Source organism: Conger conger, chromosome 2 (genome assembly GCF_963514075.1).
Source record: "Conger conger chromosome 2, fConCon1.1, whole genome shotgun sequence".
In the NCBI taxonomy this organism is placed as follows: domain Eukaryota; kingdom Metazoa; phylum Chordata; class Actinopteri; order Anguilliformes; family Congridae; genus Conger; species Conger conger.
The window spans coordinates 70,664,226-70,687,112 of record NC_083761.1 but is presented as its reverse complement, the minus strand read 5'-3'; the positions used below and the strand labels follow the sequence as shown (position 1 = coordinate 70,687,112).

The following is a 22,887-nucleotide window of genomic DNA, read 5'->3' as shown; positions in this document are numbered from 1 at the left end:
CTGACCCATCAACACCTCCAGGCTGCAATCTTGTTTTCCCCGGAGGTCTCCCATCCAAGCGCACACCTGTGAGCTTCAGCAGCTTGATATGAGAAAGATTCAGTGCGGTGTGGCTGCTGACTGGTCTTGGATGGATTGTGTTTAAAAAAATCATGTTCATGTGCATTTCTGCCAATACTGTGTCAGAATTGTTTCAATCTATAGTCTATTAATGATATTGATAATAGTGTATTTCAACTGCCTGGGGATTAAATAATTGCAGTCTGTGTCAGAAATTGGGCAAAGGGAACCAATCGCAGATTTAGGGATGACGTAATCAGGCAGGCTTTAATGACAGAGGTGCAGATTCAAACGTAGCCAAAAAACAGGCAATGGTCAAAATCCAAGCAGACAGGTACATGAAGGGCAGGCAGAGTGCAGTTAGGAAACAGGGAGAGTTCAAAAACCAGGAAGTCCAAACAAGCGAAAGTACAAGAACAAAAAACAAAAACAGAGTCCAAAACCAGGCAGAGATCAGAACCAGAAAATCCAAAAGTAGAACAGACAGATAATCACAGGGCACAGGGCAGCAAGAATAGGGGTAGGGAACAGAATAACGGAAAGACAAACTAGCGACAAGAAACTAAAAATTAGGTAGCTGCATTCCATTTCCTAGAAACAGCTCATGGTACTCAGTTCCACTCAAGTGAAGTGAAATTTTAAAGTTATAGTGACGTGAAAGGGCTGTAGCCCTGGCTTCAGAATTCAGTATTCAGTAGTCAGATTTTAAATGGTAGGCATACGTCCCAGGCATGACATATCGATAAAGATAGAACATTAAAACAAGAAAATAATTCGTAATAGTAAAGTAAACACTGCAAGATGCATTATACAGAAATCACAGGAGCAACTAGAACAACACTGATACGGAACAGCCGAATTGCAGGGTATGAGAATCAAGCGGAAAGGACAAAGCATTATAATACAACCATATAGCTAACAACCAACAATAAATATTTCTATAAAATTATAGGATACCTGTAGCCTACGTAAAAAAAGCATTACAATAATCTCTAATAGCAACATATCCCTATTGGTTTTTTTTGGTTAATTTCATCACTCGGTTACAAGTTTCCTCGTGTTCCTTCCACAGTCTACGGTTCCTCTTTTGTTGCTCCCACAGTCCCACAGTTCTCCACATGATTCACCTAACCTGCCCACACAAGACAGTAGATCTAAACCGCGCATTCCTTTGAGTAACAGTCGGCTACTAATCCATTCATTAAAGCCCCGCCTATCTAATCTTTCATATGTCTGTACGGCCGTCAGTCACATTTAAATTTTTCCAATTGGTCATCTGGGTTCTAGCGATGGAATGTATTATTTTTGTGGGCAGCTAGGCGAAGACGCCTAGCGGTTCAACAAATAACATAAATGGCAACCTACATACCGTAGTGCTCTTCTCCGTTTTTTTAGATAACGTTATTTGTTCTGTCATCTCTTCAGCATTTTAAAATAATAATATAAACTCTCAAATAATGGATCCCGAGGATAAAAGCCCCGACTCGAAATATGGTAAGATGGATTGATTGTGTAACGTTTCCTTATTATCCTGTCTTTTTTCGTGGGAAAACAATGATCATCAGAGGGGTGGGGTCAGCACTTAGCAGTGTAGTGGCCTCATGCATTAGCTACCTAAATAACAGTCGTCTTGCTAGTTACCATTAACACAAATATCTTATTTTAATAGCGTCCAACAGGGCACAAGATCTACATGGCTATAGCTCGCTTGCAATCGCCTACTGTAGTTTGAAACACCGGTCTCATACACAGTGGAGGGAAACAAGCTTGCCCCGTGCTATAATTTAACCAAGTATCGGTATAGTAAACAAGAACAGTGGGTTATTTCTTGTGGTTTCGTTTCTCCACCTGTTTTTATTTATTTATTTATTTACTTATTTATTCTGCATGGTTGATATACCGGTCTGTTACATTGAAAGGGGTGCGTTAGTGTTCCGCACCCAGCTATAATTCCAGGTTGCTAGCTCGGTTGCCTGGACTGAATTCATCCCTCGTTTCATGCTTCTGCTGTTATTTTAATTGGCAGATTACCGAAGCCGTGAAAATAAAATAATGTCCCTCCCTCTAGTATCGCTACCTTTCATAATTAATATGTGTATAGCTTGACTGACGTATGTCTCGGGAAATCTATATGAATGGGTGTTCTACGATTTCATCCCCCTGCAGATTGGTAGACGACTAATTAGTCTCGAATGGCCTCATGCTGCAGTGTAGCTATCCGGAGAAGGAAATTCTGAGACTATTGAATTGCTGTTCTATATAGTATACCCTGAATATATAAACTAAACTAAAAAAGTAACAACTTTGTGTGTCGTCATATGTTCCTCTCCATTTCCCCTGAAATGTCCTATTATTTCTGTTCCAATATTATTCTCCAGTAGAGAGAAAAAGGGGTGGGGGCCGTTTCTCCGGGGGGTTTATTTGGCATACTGTAAGACCAGGCACCTCCTGTTTGTTGTGCCAGATTTTTCTCTGCATGGCTTGACAGGGAATGGCTTGCCAAGAAAGTCTAACTAATCATGGAAGAAGTCTGCTGTTTAGTCATTTTCACAATATGCTAGAGAGCAATAGGCAATGGCTATATTCGTGTAGTAGGCAGTACTGCACCTCAAGTTATTGGTGTCATCGAGTAAAGTATAGTAATCTGTTTCAAATCAGTATTGTGCCCTTCCAAGATTAAGCTGTTTTAACAGGGCTCTGATGAATGTTTAATTTTAAAATTCACATAGATGAACAGCATCTTGTTTTCATGTTTATGCTTTTTTACCACGTCAAATAAAGCAGAGCCATGAATGGGGTGGGGATCTGTTATATTGCAGGCCCACAGCCATACAGCACAAGTACAGCCTCTGGCCTCTGTTTTTCCTCAGAATACAGGAACTTGTGAACCTGCACACAAGAAATGGACTAGCCTATAAAATTATTGAATGCTTGACTCTGCCTTCTACTGATATTCTTTTATCTTTTTCCACTAGTCAAGTCTTCCAACACCCCACATCAGCTTAACCACTTAAACCTGAAGTGGATTTGCTTCATTAAGTAATGTAGTGTAGGCTGATGCTTTACACACCAATGACCTATATAACTAAATTGGCCTATAGATTGAAAAACATTATAAGTATACAAAGACAAAAATAGCATCTGCTAACCAAGGGATGAGTAACTGGGACTGATAGCACTGCTGCTACAGTTCTGAGGGCAGGACGTTGGGCAGTAGAGAATATTGTTGCTGGTTCTTTCTGTTTGTTTTTAACAGTGAGGAACATTTAATGATGCGGTGATGTCATTCTCAGTGGCTCCACCCCTCTTAATCCCCTCTGTGTCGACAGTGTGGTGTCTCACTGACAGAGATGCTTTACTCCAGGATACCCTAATAACAGGGCTGCATTACTACGATTACTGTTGAGTAACACTTGCACAAGTCTAGTAACTTGTCATTAAAATCTATTATCAAGACCAGAGTTCAGCTGCGTTAGCACAAAGCTCTGTATTAATATGTGACTGATTTGGCCCTGGTGTACTTCAGCTTCTGTCTGAAATGTGGCTAAACTGTCTTTCAAATTTACTTCTCGTTCTCATTTACAACTTAATTTCCCCTTTTCCATTTTTTTTTAGAAAGGAATAAGAAAATGGTGGAAATGAAATGCCCCTGGAAATTGCAGTATATTTTAAGCCATCTATTTTCCTATTTCATGCTGAGAAAATACATACTGTTGCAGAGGTCTCTCAGTAGCTGTAATTTGCAGTATACAGTATGCTAATGACATTTGTCTACAGCATTGAATATGCGTTTGACTGTACTGTACCACAGAATGCATCACATGCATCATATTACTCAGAAGGGACTTTGGCTGCAGTGATGTAGCGGATGCAGAATTACCATGATAACCGGTTCTTATCCTTATTCTACGTATTTCCCATCACTCTGTGTTTATGTCTGTGAACATTTCCTGTTTCGACACGTTAGCTTGCAGCCAGCAATGGCTCTGACTGCTCTGAGAGGGCCCAGGCTAGGCTAATGGCTTCATTATGCACTTCCCCACCCGGGCGGTTCATTGTTTCCCTGCTGCAGGCTGGGTGGGAGCTGGAACACAGTCTGAAGGGGCCTGTACTTCTGCCATGGTTTGCCGGCCCCAGCCAGTGCAGTCAGGGCCGCCTGGTCAGAGAGATCCATTGTTTTAACCAGCTCTTGGTCTGTGGAAATGTCATCTCAGAGACATGTGAGCCAGTGCTGACCATACCACAAAGGGAAGTGGGAGGAACAAAGAATTGTGCTGGGTTTCATGGCGACAAGTCAAGACACTTCAAATTGCATAATAAGCACATTTCTTCATCACTGGAAACTAAGTGTTTAGTCACACACAGTTTCCAAAATAAAATAATGTGTCATGATGGCAGTCATTAGGGCAGTCATTTCTGATGATTACGTCAATCATTTCTGGTCATTAGGTATTATGCAATGGAATGCAAATGTTATGGAAAAGGGATTTCAGGAAAATGAACTATCTGAATGAATAAAGACTGCCAGTGCCTTGATCTACTTGGTAATCGGCTCACAAACCTGGCTGCACTGCACACAGACTTCCAAAAGACCCAAAGTGTTAGCTTGCTGAGTCTTGCTCTTTGAAGATGAGATAACTCAAAGGTTGGCCCAGGCTGAAGACAGTGGTATGAGGGGTGAGACTGCGAAAATACACTTAGGCAGATGAAGCACCACCCATTAGAGCTGAATGAGGGAATAAATGGCTTAAAATAGTATGCTACCCTGTCAAGTTTTAATTTTCATCATGACTGGCATAACCACTAGTTTACTTTTTTAGAAATAAAATATACCTGGATTTTGAAAATACAATACATGATTGAATTTAAAAGTACAGATTGATTTACACAGATATTTATTGTATGCACAGTAATGTATAGCTACAAGCTAGGGGTTTAAGGTACTAGCTTACAATGGTGAGACTCATGTGGCCTGGGAATCTGTCACTACTTCTCATGACTTTTCTTACCTCTGGGCTAACACTACCTAACTTTTATCTCCTTTATCTCCTTTGTCTGACAAGGAATCTCACAGTGGGGCATGCCTCAACAATATCTCAAACTGGCGAATGAGTCAACCTCATACGGCATTCCTGCAACTCCTACGCCCTTGCTGCTCTGAAGTCTCGAGATATATATCCTCATAAAATTAACAAAAGTAGTATCACAAACTTTCACGTGACACTAGATAACAAACTGGCATTCACTGATAATTCAGTATCAGAAGTCCAGTGCTTTTACACAACATCTGTTAATTTTTCACCGTCTGCCTGACCCAGGATCTAGTCTAGACTCCTGTAACTGTCTATTGGTGCCACGACTTCCTCCTGTGAAGGTATAAACAGGTTCCTTCCTCTTTCAGTGAGATACCAGTCATGGCTCATTTTGGTTATTGTCAAGCTAACTGCAGTTATGAGGGACTCGGGGCGAATGCCCATGTTTTGCATGATTGAAAACTCACGACTTCAAACTCCATCTTGGTTTCCTCAGCCTAAACCAGGGGTCTGCAAGCCTGGTCCAAGACAGCTGCAGGCTGTGCTGGTGTTCATAGTTAACCTGCAATTCATTAAGTGGCGACACCACTTGCTTCAGAGGAGAACCGCAGATGTCAGCATGACATGCACTCTCCCAAATCATGCACGGCCGTGGCTGCAGCCTAGACGTTCAAAATGAGGGTAGGAATTAGGAATTTTATTTGGGTGCCAAAATAAAAAAATAAAAAAATCAGTTGCTGTTCATTTTAACATTCACATTTCACAAGAAGCATCAGTTGCCATGCTTATTTACAGTAAATGTTTTACTGGTCTATCCAATATTTTCTCCAAATCAATTCAAATAGCTGTTTTCCCCAAAACCAATGTGTAGGTAACATCAAGCATGTTAAAGGATGAGGGACAATAGTTCTAATATTCAGTGTAATTCAATATTCGGTAACCGAACTGAAAACAGTACTGCATGTGCATGACTCCATGCCTTGTATAATTTATGTGTGTGAAGTCTTTAGGGAGTGGGAGGGAAAACACCACTCCTCCCTACCCTCCAGTGTACCACCTGTTACCATTGGAGTGGCTGGAAAAGAACGGTAGAGATGGGCTGGGCGACGTGTAAGACATGAAAAACACACAAAAGAGAGAATAGAGAAGGACGGGAAGGGTTTTGTGAGGGCGGCAAACTGAGCCTCAGTCTTATTGACGTAGGAAGGAAGTGCGACCGAGTGAGGAAGAGCTGTTGAGTGAAAAACAGACTTTACTGCTTGAGGCTGACCTGTTAAAGCAGTTGATGTTTAACAATGGCAAAGGATGAAGACCGTTACGGTAAACATGGTAAACTACATTCCCGTCTTTTCTAGTTTCTTCCTCGAGTTAGTCTAGCCTGTAGTGTTGTATATGAAGTCGGGCTTGAAGATGATTTGTGCTGTTAAAGGTAAACAGGATGTGGCACACTAGTTCAGAAAGTACAGATTAGTACAGAAAGTGCTCTCGTGTTTTTGAATATTGACACCACAAAATGAAGTTCACATATTCTCTAAATATTAAAGGTACAATAGGTCATTTTTTACTTCTAACAGTCAAGAGAGGAATTGCAGCAACAAACATGCTGAAACCACAACACTGTTTATACCAGCCTTCCTCTGTGAACACGCTGACGTTGAAACGCTTGAATTACTGTACAGCTATACAATGTTTTGCTGGCCCGTCAACTGCATATTTTGAAACCAGAATTTATGGACTATAAACACAGGCAGTCAACATGTTAGTGAGCCTTTTACAATGATAGGAAGGGATTTACAATGGTCTTGTTTTAACACAAAAATCTTTCCTATTGTACCTTTAATATTGCTGCAGAGCAGGCAGGGAGCTTGACTCAGTGATGTGCTCACATGTTCTCGATGAGTGTGGATGTGTGCCACACTTTCATCTTCCAGTGTCTATTTATTTGCTATTGTGTCCCGCAACTAGTTTATCAAATATAATCTCACAATAGGCCCGTTGTTCCTCATGGAAACCATTCGGCTAGAAATACAATAAACAGACTGCTATTAATAATTAGTTTGAGCTGAAAGTGACAGCAGCATGAAGGAAATGGCCATGTTTCTGTTTCTGTTTCCGTTGCAGGATGCAGCTGATGTAGGTGCACATTTTAGATGCAACACTTTGCACCCACTCAGCCATGTCGGATGGTGGTAATGAGTAAAGCTATTTTTTAGTGGGACTCCTTGGTTTTGAGTTGCATGAATTCTTCATTTGACAGGAAGTTAAATTCCATTCCTGTGTCTTTGGAAGCCCTGGGTGTTCCAGGTGTGGATCAGTGTATCTCTGGAGCATTCAGGCTTCTGGTAGCATACTGTGTGCTCATTCTTCCCTAGTTCAGAAAAACAACATAATTTTGTTTAACTTGCTCTTACTTGGGATCGTAGGGAGACTTTGATGCATAAGTGTGTGTCCTATCAATACTAATCAAACCCATTTTGACATAGTGTAGATGTGTAAGCTGTATTCTACAGGCCTTGTGCATTATTGAGGTCCTAAATGCTCCTTTCAGTTAAATATGTCAATATTAAAACGCATAGCCTACTGGCATAGCTACCAAGAACACGTTGGTTTTTCACACTTTACAGTTATTGCGCAACACTACTTGCATTATTTGCTGAAGCTTGTTAGAGGAAGTGATTTGCTTTTCACAAACCGTCAGAGATACAGGAATACATTAATTAATTTAATTAATTAATTAATTAAACCACCTTGATGGATTTCACTGTGTGATAGCTACTTGATTATAGCACAGACAGGAAATGAGCGATTTAGAGAATCCGTGCCCAATCAGAGCATTGCAATATTCCTCAGTGGTTGAACATCAGAGGTTACTGTGATGGCCTAGCTTGCACGCTCAGTATATTGCTGAAATATTACACACTGGAATATATTCTTTATTGCAGCTGACCGCTCTGTGACTTGGCCTACTGCTGTAAACCGCAATCTAATTTTTTATTGTACCTCTTTTGTACTGAAGGTAGTTTCTTGAGACGGTGCCCATGGTATAGATTTCATTGTTATGGGTAGCAATCCAATTCTACATTCTTTTGAAGAGCAAATAAATCCATATTGGTCTCTGAGGTTGGATCTCGTGTGGTTGCTGGGCAACGTTGCCATGGCTCCCTGTAGCTCAGACAGTACTGGGGCACGGGGGAGAGGTTTTGCCGATTGTTCCAACCGGTGTGTGGACATGCTTTTATTTCCAAAGGCAATGTCGCTTTTACACACACACAGGCATGTGTGCTCATGCACGCACATACACATTTATATCTTGAAGGCACAGTATTCCCTTGAACCCAGGTAGTTGCTCATTTTATGTAGTAGTTGTTAGCCATACAACTACTACATGAGTGATTAGCCCCAGTGACGCATCTTACTGACTGCAGCTATGAAATTGTGCTGGCCCTAAAAATCCTTCCATTCTTGTTTGTACAGGTGAACCAAGGAAGTTTGACCCCACTTTTAAAGGCCCTATTTATAACAGGTGAGAGGGTGGTGCTTTTATTCTTATATCCTTATATTGGTATTGCAGCATCCATCCATTTTAAAAGCCAGAAGAGCCTGTGCTCACATACCCACTGCCTTCACATCTATTCTACAGAGGCTGCACTGACATCATCTGCTGTATTCTGTTTGCTCTGGCCATTGTGGGATACTTTGCAGTGGGAATTCTGGGTAAGTAGCTCATAAGAGCGGGAAAGGGACTCATTACAGGAATATCATATCAGAATTAATTAATTATGGACATTGATTGATGAGGTGCATCTGGGCTACACGTCTTGTTTTTTGGATGAGTAACTTAGTTTTGACATTTAGAAGTAATATCATTAGGTGGGGAATTATGATGCCTGATATTTCTGTATAAGAACACACATCAAGCTCAGTGATATTTTATAAACTGTTTATCTGCAGGATTTGCAAATTGATGAATTGATAAAGAACTAGTTATAAATATATAAGCAACATGTTTTCTCTGAATTGTCCAGCCATGGCCTAGGTCAAGGATGCCTGTCTCTTGTTTCTGGATAAAGGCAAAAAGATAAATACAAATATTATTGGCAGTGATAGTTCTTTAATTACTTGGAGCATTTTTATCAAGCAATGTGAAATAATTATTGGATTATTGAAAACTATTTCCAAATGAACAAAGCAATGGTTCCATCGTCTCTGAACAATGGAGGTTTGTTCATTGATACAACATACTTCTAACGTACCATATGGCTTCTACTAAATGCTGCCCTTGAATAGATGGAACAGACAGGGAGGATTTGGTTACACTTTATTTTAAGGGTCCTACATAAGAGCTGTATAACTCCTTCATAAGCACTAAATAAGCATTCATGAGCGCCTGTGTTGATAATGGTGTTATGTCAACATTGATACTGCAAGTGCTGTTATTTTTTAGTTCTCACAATTTTGTGTCTCTTGATTACTAGGGCTGTGTTTGCTAGGGTATTTACTACTTTTGTTTAGCTATTTAAGTTGTTAATTGTTGTTCCTACATGAGTGTATATCATTCTTTAGTGTTGTTTTGTAAAAATATATATGATCCACTGTCAGATTAATCTGCAAGGCCCAAGTCCTTATCTTTGTTGTATTCTTATCACTGGTACTGGTACTAGGGTCTTTCAGTGCACTTATGGTTATGGTTAAGGGTATGCACTTTGCACTTTGCTGCATGTTGCTCTGGATCAGTTTGCCAAATGCCTATAATGTACTGTAATGTAAAGTGATATTACCATGACACCAAGTGAACTGACTGAAGATCATTATGTTGGTTATTGATAAGCGCTTATGAGTGCTTAAGTAGTGCTTATGAATGTGCTTATGAAGGAGTTATATAGCTCTTATGTAGGAACCTTCAAACAAAGTGTTACTGAGGATTAAGGATTTTTACCTAAACCTCACTGCTTTTTTGAAGTAATGTAAACGGTGTGTAGGCAGTGAGGGTCGATTTTTGCAGTTAAAAGTTGAGTAATAACGCCTCACCACCCCGTTCCTCAGCCTGGTCTCATGGTGACCCTCGGAAGGTAATCTACCCAACAGACAGCAGGGGTCAATTCTGTGGACAGACACCCCCCCTGGAGTAAGTGTTGAGCCTGTTTCCTCTCTTACCAAAACCATGGTTTAGTACGGTGTAAATAGTTGTCCCCCATGTTTTTCTTCTCTCTCTTGCTGTTATCATCTGTATGCCTCTTTTCTGTGCTCTTCCATGTCCTTGGGCCTCTCTTCCCCACCCACCTCTATCAACGCACCGGTGCTGATTATATATTTGTCTATTTCCCATGATTCTTTCGTAACGATGGTGGCTTTGCCAGTTACCCATGATGTCCTGAAGCTGACTGTGTCCCTGGGCTTTTGGTGCAGGAAGAAGCCGTTCTTGTTTTACTTCAACATCATGAAGTGTGCCAGCCCCTTAGTGCTTCTGGAGTTCCAGTGCCCAACCACACAGGTCAGACTCCTCCTCTGCTCCACCTGCCATATCCACCTGCCCCATGGGCTTCATGTCTTCCTTTCTATCCCTACTCACGCCTTCCCACATTTCTCTTTCTTCTTATTCTCCTTCTTCCGCCTTTTTTCTCATCTTCTGGTCATTCCATCATGAAGGAATCCTTCAGAATGAGCAGTCTTGGCCTGCTATCACCTTTGTGCAGTGTATTACACTAATGAAGACGGGAGGTTGACCTTCTCTCACGTGTCACTGTTTCTGCGTACTTCTGCTCAGATGTGTGTGGAGAAGTGTCCCAGTAAGTACATGACCCTGATACAAGCCAAATCGAAAAAGGAAGACACGGATTTCTACAAACCGTTCTGCAAGGAAGGGACAGACATTTCTGGGCTGGTGAGTGTCAGAAGTGAAGCGGAGGGGGAGAATCTAATGAGTAAGAAAAATAATATTGACCTTTCTGGGACAGAACAGCACAGGGTATAATGTTGGGCGGGATGGATGGATGGCTTATCCTGTAGCAGCTTTAATAGTCTTCTGTGTGTTTCAGAGTATTCCTGAACTCCTGAGGGACGGCTCGTGTCCAGCCATGATCATCCCCAGCAAACCATGTGAGCTCCCTCCTCTGGCCTTCATTCATCCGTGTGTCTATCTCTGGTCTTCAGCTCTGTCAGCTTGTCTTGTTCAGAGCAAACGGCTTCTTTTCTGAGGCTCATTTCCTGGTCATGCTGAGAACGCTGAGAGACAGTGCTCACTCGCATCACTGCGGTTGTATCCAGTACAGGTCATTCGTTTTCAATGTAAAGGCAATGTAGCCATTCAGTTTTGGCCTCATTTTTCCCCACAAGAAAACATAGCCCCAATCTGTGTTTTCTTCAGGGACAGATTACGTCAGTTTTAGTGGAGGAGCCGCACTTGGCTTGCCTACTACGCAGCCTCTGGCTCCAAATTGTACAACATGGCAGCGCCAGTAAAATGCTTTTCACAAGGTCATGGATAGTCAGTGTGTGACGTAACAGGCACTTGGTCCATTTTTTTCCACGTCTCTCCTACCAGATGAAGTGCTTTGTCAGTGAGAAGAGTGAAGTGATTGTGTGGAATGACCTTTAAGTGGCTTTCCTCTCCTCCACAGTCGCTCAAAGGTGTCTCCCCGCCCTCCTCTCAAAGAAGGGCCAAGTGTTCATCGAGGGGAACACAACCTCCTTCATGGATGAAGATGGGAAGATGATCAATGCCACAGATCTCCAGGAGGGGGCGACGTTAGTCCTGATCAATTGATTGTGATTGTGATTGTCTTTGATTGTGTTACGCTGAAAGGGTGTGATGTGGAAGCATTATTTACTCAGGAAAAGTTGTTGAACTATTTTTTTGTTCTAGTGAAATGTAGAACTTTTTTTAAATGTCCAACTCAGTTGCATACTTAAGATAGACTTTTTTGTTCGTAATAAAAACCCTTTGAATAGAAGTGTATGAAACACACCTTTACGTCATTGTACACTTGATTCACTCGATTTCAGCACAAACGTTTGGCACTTATGTTTCGTGTTTCGTTTCAGGAAGGCTAACAAACTTTTGGAAGCTCGGCAAGTGGCCATGAAGATCTTTGAGGATTACACGCAGTCCTGGCACTGGATTCTGCTGTGAGTGTTTTACCCAGAGCCACACTCTCTTACTCCATCCATCTCACATCTGCAGCTGTGGTCCTCAGTGCGGTTTAGCTAATGGCAGCCTAACGTTTGGTTCAATGTGAAAGTGGTTACCTGCTGTCCCCTCTCTGTCCCTGTCTCTCTGCGGCTGGCTTTAGCGGTCTGGTGATAGCCATGGTCGTCAGTCTCATCTTCATCGTCCTCCTTCGATACCTGGCGGGAATCATGGTCTGGGTCATGATCGTCCTGGTCGTCCTGGTCATTGGATACGGTAAGGAATCTCCTCTCCTTAAGTCAAGTTGGATTTTTATTATTACAGAGAGGACTCCGTTGTGCAAACAGGGGTCAAGGACACAGTAAACAATTATGGCACAAAGACTGAAGTTAGACTGGACAAGATTCTAAGCTCACATGCTGCAACAATACATGCAGTGATGACCAATGGAATAAAATGTGGATAAACCACAGACATGTTCAGTCAGTGTACATTAGCCGAAAGAAAAAAACAATTAAAATGATGCTATAAAATACAATAAAAACCATATAAAACCAGATGGTTATATAAATACAAAAAAATACAAAAGAGGCACTACCCATTCCAGCCCTGGGCTGTCCATTCTAGTCTACAGTAACAGCACTCTATTATAGCGGTGTATATATGTTGTGAAATGTGGAATACTATGTACACTTAAGGGATGACTTTTCAGCAATCACAGCGTGATAAAGTTGTTTGGCCCAGCCGTGTGATAAGATGTTTTGCTTAAGAGTTGATTCAGCAGGAACAAGAAGAATATGTACATGGCTGGAACAATATAGAATTGCTCTACATTGCTTGCTGCTTTGTTTCAGGGAATGCACTGTGCTGGTGTATTGTGAATTTTCTCCATGCTGCATGTAGTAAAGAGTGCCTTATCACTGTTCACAGTGGTCCTCAACAAATAAGTCCATGTTTTACTGTTCTCTCCCACATGGCAGGGATCTTCCACTGCACCATGGAGTACGTCAGACTGAAGGGCCAGCCTGGAGCTGACGTCACCATCAAGGACCTGGGGCTGCTGACTGACTTCTCCGTCTATCTGCACATTCGGCAAACATGGCTGGCATTCCGTGAGTCTCACTCATCCCCAGTTTTAAAATGGAAATCACATCTCCACTTTCATAATGGAAATCACTTTAAAAGGCACCCAGGTTGATAAAATGAGGTATGTGTTACAGGGTTAGCTCGGTTAGCTCGACTAGTTCACCCGTAGGCACTGTGTGAGATGCGTCAAAGGCCCGGAGCAGGTTCCCATGACAATGCTCTCCAATGACCGGGGAAAGTTCGCCTTTAGCTGACTGGTAATGCGTTCGTCTGGCAAATTCTTTGGAGTGAGAGGCTGGGGTTCAAATTCCACCTCGGAGAAATTCCATTTCTCTCTCCTTACATATGTATATTTTGTCATTGTTAGGAAAGAATTATGGCGAGGAATCGAATAAAATCAATGCTTGTATGTCAATATGTACAGTATTGCATAAGGTTTTGGTAGGGTTTTTCCCCAGGTACTTAAGTGCAACCTCTGACAACTGTATCCTTATGAAAATGAAGTTATCTTTCCTGCAGCTGCAGCTATTGTTGATAAATGGCACAAGGTAGCACTCAGCTACTGTACACTAACATTAGTGTACATAACATTAGACTCCACAGCAAACACAGTCTCAAACTCCAGGCATTACACACAGAAATGCTTTGATTCTATATGTCTAAGCTTGAAAGCTATTTAATTTCCCATAACAAGATAGAAAGGTCTTCAGGTCTAATAATATTTTTGGGCCATTTGTGAATGCGAAATTGTATTAAAGCAAGTAAACACGGTGCCATTGATGCAAAGCACCATGATTGCTAATAGTCCCCCCTTGTGGAGAATCTTCAGCCTGCTCAAGCCAAGTCCATGAGGTGCTTCACATCTGACTACACATCAACACATTCAGAGGTGTCAGTTTCCCAGACTATTAAGGAGCTTTTGTTTTTATATCTTTGAGTTATAAAATGCTTTTTTTAAAAGCAGGTGACACAGTTTAGCAAATATGAACTGAAATAACATTGCATGTGATAATGGCGATAATTTTGCAGCCTAATATCTCCATTCAGTGCTTTGCTGCAACCGTAAGAGCTGATGTTGTACAGCCACCACACTGTAACACTGGTGCTAATGGAGAATAGCCAGTGAAATATGCACTGCAGTGAATAACCCGCTCTCATTTCTTCCTCTCACAGTGATCATTCTGTGCATTGTGGAGGTGATCATCATTCTGCTGCTCATCTTCCTCAGGAAAAGACTCCTCATCGCTATTGCTCTCATTAAGGAGGCCAGCAGGTCAGTCAGTGTGAACGTCACTGTATATTTAACAGAGCAGGTCAGTCAGTGTGAACATCACTGTATATTTAACAGAGCAGGTCAGTCAGTGTGAACATCACTGTATATTTAACAGAGCAGGTCAGTCAGTGTGAACATCACTGTATATTTAACAGAGCAGGTCAGTCAGTGTGAACATCACTGTATATTTAACAGAGCAGGTCTGGCAGTGTGAACATCACTGTATATTTAACAGAGCAGGTCAGGCAGTGTGAACATCACTGTATATTTAACAGAGCAGCAGTGTGTATTTAACAGAGCAGGTCAGTCAGTGTGAACGTCACTGTATATTTAACAGAGCAGGTCAGTCAGTGTGAACATCACTGTATATTTAACAGAGCAGGTCAGTCAGTGTGAACATCACTGTATATTTAACAGAGCAGGTCAGTCAGTGTGAACATCACTGTATATTTAACAGAGCAGGTCAGTCAGTGTGAACATCACTGTGTATTTAACAGAGCAGGTCAGTCAGTGTGAACATCACTGTATATTTAACAGAGCAGGTCTGGCAGTGTGAACATCACTGTATATTTAACAGAGCAGGTCAGGCAGTGTGAACATCACTGTATATTTAACAGAGCAGCAGTGTGTATTTAACAGAGCAGGTCAGTCAGTGTGAATGTCATTGTATATTTAACAGAGCAGCAGTGTGCATTTAACAAAGCTGGTCTGGCAGTGTGAACGGCCCTGTATATTTAACAGAGCAGCAGTGTGTATTTAACAGAGCAGGCAGCCCTGATGGCACAGACTCAGGCACAGATGATTAATGTTAATGGAGTTAATACAGTTATGATGTTATGAATTATTGATGTGAGGAGTGATGGCAGGGATAAGGCTGATGTTTTTTGGATATTTATTGATGAAGTGATTAATAAGTAAATATGCTCATTTAAAATGCTGGATAACTTTTAATTAAACATTACTGCATTCTAGGACTATTGGCCATGTGATGTCCTCACTGTTTTACCCTCTGTTGACCTTTGCCCTGTTGACCCTGGTCATTGCATACTGGGCCATCACTGCAGTGTATCCTTTCTGACCTCTGAAATGTGACCGTTTCACAGTTACCTTTCTGAAGAAAAGACACATTCATTATTCTTAAGCTCTCTATTATTATTTGTGCTGTTGTGATTATATGATTAGTGTTACTGCAACAAAATTGTTCTGCTGTATAAATATATTCAGGAATACTAAGTGAATTGTATAATCTATCATATTATAGTGAAGAAATGGCATGTGTGTACAATTTTGCCTTTTTGCAGTATGAGGTACTTCTCCAGGGCAGTGTACTGTGTGATTTGTCAATAAGTACATGAAGCTGCTCTTTATGAGTAGATCCAAATCAATTGTGTACCATTTTAAGTTCCTTAAGTGGGATGTTCAGATTCCTGTCCACCTCTAATGATCAGATTTATAAAGTGTTCAATAAGACAGACTGTAACTATACTATGAAGACTTGTGATCCCAAGGTAAGTGCTGTGCTTGTCAGTGTTTATGTCAGGAAATGGGCACTGTTGAACAGAACTGGTATATTCTGAGTCGACCTTGCCTGAAAATGTTCCACTCTCCACCAGACATTCAACACGAGCAACATCATAATGGAGTGTCCTGATGCCGAGTGCCTGTTTGCCTTCTACGGAGGAGAGACCAAGTACCACAAGTACCTCATCTTCCTGCAGTTCTACAACGTCTTCCTCTTCTTTTGGTGTGCCAACTTTGTCACCGCGCTGGGACAGGTCACTCTGGCGGGGGCCTTTGCCTCCTACTACTGGGCCTTCAAGAAGCCTGAGGACATTCCTGCGAGTCCCATTCTGTCCTCCCTGGGACGGGCCCTGAGGTACGTCATTTTCCATACAGCATCGCCTCAGTCAAGCGTGTGCGCGCGTGCGTGTTTGTGAGTATGTGTGCATGAGCATGTGTGTATCACATTTTCCCGCACTTCGAAGAATGTGTGGACGTATACTGCATTTGACTGCAGTACTAGCATATGAAAGCATATTATCTCACTCCCATCTTCATTTTCTCCTTCTGTCCCTCTACACTCCACAGGTACCACACAGGCTCCCTGGCTTTCGGGTCACTGATCCTCTCCATCGTGCAGGTGATCAGGGTCGTGCTGGAGTACCTGGACAAAAAGCTCAAAGGTGAGAGAGGGAGTGGGGGGGGGTATAGGGGGAGAGAGAGGGGAAGAGAGAGAGAGAGAGATAGAGATAGACATCTGTTGGTTCCATGAACACAAGGCATCCCTTGGCTCAAAGTAAATGAAAGCACTGAATTACAGTACCTCTGCTGACTTCACACCATCTGTGGTTTCAGGTTTTTTTGGGCTCAGAATCTGGCTCAGACTGACATGTGTGCATGTTTTGTCTTGCACAGGAAATGTCGGTTTCCTGTGCAAAAAAAGTGAACTGCTTCTGACAAAACTGAACTGAATGGCCACTCTTCACCTGTGTTATTTTACTTAATGTTATAATTTACAGTATATTGCTTGTTTTTTGTGTGTATTCAAATAAGAAAAGAAGAAAATAAGAGTAAGCGGGTCTGTGTATTAACAGGATGTGGAAAGAGATTATGAGTTGCAAAAAGCATCATACGTTTAACACTGATGTTTATAGATGGAACACTTAATATGTTTAGTTCATATGCACAGTTTATGTGAATAACTTCTTACTTTGTCTTACTTATGTGCATATTACGTCATTTAATATTCAACACCTATAATCCCCTTGTAAAGAGTGTTCAGTACATCTGATAATATCACAGAAATACCTATTTTATATATTTATGTCATGCTCATGTAATATATCAAATTTACAAAAAGGTTACATGACTTAGCATTAACTAATGTAGTTAACTAACTACTGAGAAGTCAATCTGTACAACTTTATATATTTGTACATACGTAATGTTTACAACTACATTCGTTAATACCAATTCATGCACCTTATTTTAAAGTGTGAATATATATTTTTTATTCTCAGGAGCTCAGAACAAGTTTGCAAAGTTCCTGCTTACCTGTCTGAAGTGTTGTTTCTGGTGTCTGGAAAAATTCATCAAGTTCCTCAACAGGAACGCATACATCATGGTGCGTGTGCCTGTTTCCTTGTGTGTATGTGCATAGACTGGCAGTAATAATTAATAACCGGCAAGTTATTAATTAAACAAAACAAGCTGTTATTGGTGGAGGCACCCAAGGTCGGATGTGGGCATCTTGCCGTTAATTGATGACGAGCTGTTTTAATAGTTAACTCCCTGGCCAATATTTACAGCTATGTATGATGTTATGTACTATCATGTTCTTCCTGTAGGTGGCGATATATGGTAAAAACTTCTGCACATCTGCCAGGGATGCCTTTTTCCTCCTGATGAGGAACATTATCAGGTGAGAGCTGAGCACTGTGCTCTTTTGTGGGAGGTCCACAGGTATATTCCAGATCCGGTCACAACTCTTCTCCCTGCAAGATATGACCAGGATTACTCACAGCTGTCTTTGTGTTTGTTAGGGTGGCGGTTCTGGACAAGGTTACAGACTTTCTGCTGTTTCTGGGCAAGCTTATGATTGTTGGGATTGTGGGTAAGTGATGGTCAATGAACAGCATGTTGGAGCACTTTTTAAAAGAAAATCTGTTTCTCTGACAGTCCCTGTGGTCCTGTCTCTGTTGTCCAGGAATCTTCTCGTTCTTCTTCTTTTCCGGGAGGATAAGGGCAATTGAGGACCATATCCCCATCCTCAACTATTACTGGGTCCCTATTCTGGTGAGGCATAAGGATAATGTTCATGGCTGTGATTGTCAATGAGTTCCCATTCCAGAATTGTGTGCCATGGGCAAATCGGGGTGGGTCCGTGCGTTGGTCCGCTAGGCTACTGGTTTTGCAGCGGGGCCAAGTAACATCACATAAAGTCCTGCAGAAGACATATTGTGCCAGCAGGGATTGATGTGTGTGTTTGTGTGTGTATGTTTGTGTTATTGATTATCTGGATATGGATAGTACAGTGAACTTGATGATGCTACATTGGTTTTTCCTCAGACTGTGGCGATTGGCTCCTACCTCATTGCTCATGGCTTCTTCAGCGTGTATGCCATGTGTGTGGACACACTCTTCCTCTGTTTCTGTGAGTAACCAACACGTATTATGTACAGTCTCTTCTCACCTAAAAGTACACACCACTGAAGAAGGACATGTACTGTGCTACTTTAACTGCCGTTAGCTATAAGGAACCAGAAACTGGGCTGCTGCTTCTGTCGCTAATCTCTCAGCTTTAAAATAATTAAGAAGGGATAACCTCCAGGCAAATTCAGGAATATATTAGAATAAAGGTTATTATCTGATTAAATCAACTTGTGCATGTACTTTTAGGTTTAAATAATGCTTTGTCTTTAGATATGCAGTGTTAAGTCAATCCAGAAGCGCAAAAACATCATTAAAAAAACTTTTCTTATTAGATTTTATAGAACATTGGCTATATTGCTGAGACACTGGGGAATTTACTGATAAACAGTGAACATTCTAGGAATTGGCAGGTTTGCAGTCATATGCAATCTAAAGTATACATTGTAGCTGCCTATTCTCCAAATATTTCTTCAAAAATAATGGATTGTCCTTTTAAACAAATGTAATTACTCTTGATTGCCTGTGATTGGTTAAGCCTGGCGGTGGGATAGGTCAGCTTAGAACAGCTCTGTTAAATGCAGTGGAAACACAAATTGAAACACTGGCTGTTGTTTGTTGTGTAGCTCATTGGTCCAGATTATAGCTTCCTGTCTCAGGTTCCGATTGTGTAAATTGAAGTTGTCTAATGAGATCTCCTTTTAGCCAAGCAATTATTGATGTCCCAGAATTGTCTAAGCGAATTAGAATCGAAAGTGTGTATGGTTGCTTTTGCTGGCTTTGTTTCTGACTACTCTCTCCTTTTTGTCTTTTTTTCTTCCTAATTTCGCATCTCATGGGTCCCATCATTTGCCCTACATTATCCCTTGCTTCTTCCTTGGTTCTGATCTGTTCTGTTCTGCCTTGCATTAAACCACTGGCCCATTAACCCTACTAACACTTTATGCACAAACACACACACAAACATGAACACCCATACAAGGCGAGGACTTGGAGAGGAACGACGGGTCCACCGAAAGGCCCTACTTCATGAACCCGCGTCTCCATGAGATTCTCTGTGGGGACAAGGCAGTGGAGTGCAACGACGAACCAGACCTACAACCACTGCAATCTCAACCACAACAGCTGGAAAACATGGATGAAATTCAGCTGAAACAGCAGCCGTTGCAGATGCAGGAGAACGAGGAGGAGAAAGCCCAGGAGGCCATCTTGGAGACGACAGAAGGAGCACCGCTGGAGACACCTCAACAAACAGACATATCTCAGGAGAAACCGGTGGAGGTAGCGCAGGAGAAACCTGTCGACGAGCCTCAGGAGACAACAGTTGAGATACCCCAGCAGTCAACAGCAGAGAAGACCAAGGAATCACCTGTGGATCTAGCTCAGGAGACACCAGTGGAAACATCTCAGGAGTCAACCCAGGAGGAACCTTCAAAGATGACAGATGAGACACTCCAGGAAAAAATGTAGTTGTAGGGCTACCATAGGGACGACCGATTAATGAAGTTGATAGAAAAGTATTGTGGCAGTGCCAGGGAAAAATCATGGATGGAGAGGTGTGGTGTGAATTTGGTTATCTTTTAGGGTAGCTTTAGGAGGCACTGTTTTTATATTGAGGACGTGTTATGAGTTGTAGTTGTGATGCAGAATTAACCGTGTGCCTAACCTTTATTGTCCATTTTTATTATTGTAGTGATCGTATTTAAAACAAATGCAACACCACTACTTCTATTAATGTTTACAGTTGAGAACTAACAACACTCATTATTGTCAGTTTACATTGATAACAGCAAAAGCCAAATGGTGAAAAACTTTGATACTGTATGTATATGTGATTTGTTACTTTGAATGATTTGTCTGTGTTGTAGCTCCTATTGAAAGTGTTTTTTTAATACAATATAGTACCACACCTACTTGTCTTTTGATGTTGGATACCGTTTATTTTGTGTTTCCATAGTGTGTGAACTTTGACTGTAAATCCACAGGCCCTGTTGCCTGAGGTGCTGCCTATACCTGCCTGCCTCTCACTCTCTCTCTCTCTCTGTATTGCATGCTCGTACTAAGGCCTTTCTTGCTCACTATTAAATCTGTCTTTGTATATCTTTCCTGTACGTTCTTTCCTGTGTTCTTTCCTGGATGATGCGGGCTGCAGGGGGAAGCAGGTTTTCAATAAAACGGTATTACCATGTTAATCCCAGGGTAACTCAAATTGCCTTTAGCGGATGCCATTCTGGTAAGTTTAAGGTCAATTAACAAAGTAGTGTGCAGCACACTCTGTGTGGAATAGTTTACACCTGAGACTGCAGTCCAGGCTTTCTGTCAATGGCAGGTAGTATACATACATTTTTGTATCTCTTGGTACTGTAGAGATATGAGGATTATTTTCAATAAAATACGCCGGGGTTGTTCAGTTAATTTATAAACTGACTGACAAATGTTTTATTGTGTCTGCTCACATCCTGATCATCTGCCATTTCTCTCCCTTTGCTCTATGGCCCACCCCACCATTCCCACCCTGCACTCTCCGCCCACAGTGGAGGATCTGGAGAGGAATGATGGGACTGCAGAGAGGCCGTACTTCATGTCTCAGAACCTGCTCCATGTCCTGAAGAAGAAAAATGAGGAAAAGAGCTCTGAGTAGCCTGGGTCCGAGCGAGGAGGAAGGAGTGAGAGAGGAGAGACTGCACTAGGCCAGCTGAGGTTGCCTGTTCAGCTGCCATGTCTGTGTATAATGGCGCATCCTTGAAATTGCGGGTAGGGGGGCTCTGCTCTGTGAAAAAACTACAGAGAGAGCTTACAGTCCCAGACTCCCCAGGGGTATAAGTACAGAAGTATTATAACATGCAACAATATAAATATTATTTTATTTGTTGCAAAATGAAGTCATTTAGGCAGTAGTTCCCTGCCTTATTATTGAATAAATTAACACCATCAAGGCAAAGTGATGACTTTTATAAATTGATTTTTAAAAGCTTTTGCACAATTGTAAATCTTAAAATAGTTTTTCTTTAACATTTGTGGAGTATGTTACATCAGGTTTAGTTATAAATGTATTAGCAAAGGTGTTAATGTAAAGCTGTGCTTCTCAAGACATATTCCTGGAGATCTGACATCCTGTAGGTTTTCCTTTCAGCCCTAGTTTGGTGATTATACTCTGCCTGATTCTACTCATTAGAAGCTCAACGAGATCTCTAGATGTAGAATGAGGTGTGCTCGGTCTGAAGTGAAAACCTACTGGGAAGTAGATTTCCAGGAAGAGAATAGGGAACCATTGATGTGTAGGCATTATTTTATTATAAAAATGTCCTGTTATTTCTGTTAATCTTTTTTTCAGTAGTTTTTTTGTACTTTTTACTTCCTGAACCAAGGAGGTAAAGTAATTCAAGATGTTGTGATATAATCAGGTGATGTAGTGTATCGTTGGAGCAAAAACCTGCAGACACTGTGGCCCACAGACAGGACCTGGAGTTGAGTAGCACTGTCCTACTCTATTAAGCTTGTGTAGTAGTTCTGTAACAATTGTACATAAACCAAAGACAGTGTTTTTAAAAAATAAATAAATCAACATATTTCTGCAGTGATTTCTTTGTCAGTTCTCATTTACACTATTATCACCAAAACCTAACCTCTAAATGCAAACAAATCTGAAGTGAAGATATTATACCTGTCTCTGGATGTTCTGCATATCTCTTCTTATTAAGGTACAGAACTGTTGCCTTATAAATGTTGCCTATACTGCCAGAGAGTTTTCCTCAATTTTTACTTTAGGTTAGAAATTTGTTTGTCAACTGTCATTGATTTCACTAAGATAGGAGTTAATCTCTGCTTCCATTTAAGTTATGTTATGTGGCTACCACAAAGGTTATATTGTGAATCTTGACTATACTATTCCTCTGAAATGTTTTTTTTATGATATGCCTGCAAATCTGTAAAACCAATTTGGTGCAAAACAGTCAAGAGTTCTGACTATAGTCATGGCTAAAGCTCTACCAGATCCTATAAGTGTACAGGTTCTCATTTGTGTATTTTTAAAGTAGGTTGACTAATGGCTACATTTCTGTAGGACATGGTGTAGCCACTCTCTTCCCCCATGGCCAGCAGAGGATTCCAACATACTGCAAATTGCAACACAATGTTATTCGTTACACAATGTGGTGTAC

At 41.3% G+C, this 22,887-nt stretch overlaps 1 protein-coding gene across 5 annotated transcripts; it reads left to right on the top strand.

Moving 5' to 3' along the window:
* Positions 1-1,385: 1,385 nt before the first annotated feature.
* On the top strand, positions 1,386-22,308 carry slc44a2 (solute carrier family 44 member 2 (CTL2 blood group)). 5 transcript variants are annotated; one of them, XM_061230874.1, is made up of 22 exons: positions 1,386-1,554; positions 8,568-8,616; positions 8,734-8,807; positions 10,137-10,218; positions 10,500-10,584; positions 10,858-10,974; positions 11,129-11,189; positions 11,711-11,837; positions 12,135-12,218; positions 12,383-12,495; positions 13,200-13,331; positions 14,479-14,578; positions 15,551-15,643; positions 16,002-16,086; positions 16,192-16,454; positions 16,667-16,761; positions 17,599-17,702; positions 17,926-17,999; positions 18,121-18,191; positions 18,285-18,373; positions 18,647-18,731; positions 19,710-20,838. In XM_061230874.1, exons 1-22 carry the CDS (start codon positions 1,518-1,520, stop codon positions 20,195-20,197), a joined length of 2,508 nt encoding a protein of 835 aa, XP_061086858.1. In that variant the 5' UTR covers positions 1,386-1,517; the 3' UTR covers positions 20,198-20,838. The 5 variants fall into 5 exon arrangements, with proteins under 5 accessions (XP_061086858.1, XP_061086861.1, XP_061086862.1 ...); XM_061230877.1 differs by lacking the exon at positions 19,710-20,838 and adding an exon at positions 21,262-22,308 and having other exon boundaries at positions 1,388-1,554; XM_061230878.1 differs by lacking the exons at positions 1,386-1,554; positions 19,710-20,838 and adding exons at positions 6,271-6,422; positions 21,262-22,308.
* Positions 22,309-22,887: the final 579 nt, after the last annotated feature.

Coding starts and splice junctions, on each gene's coding strand:
- slc44a2 (XM_061230874.1), top strand. CDS start 1,518: ATGGATCCCGAGGATAAAAGCCCCGACTCGAAATATG. Junction 12,219..12,382: donor TCCTGGCACTGGATTCTGCT/GTGAGTGTTTTA, acceptor GGCTGGCTTTAG/CGGTCTGGTGATAGCCATGG. Junction 18,192..18,284: donor TATGATTGTTGGGATTGTGG/GTAAGTGATGGT, acceptor TCTGTTGTCCAG/GAATCTTCTCGTTCTTCTTC.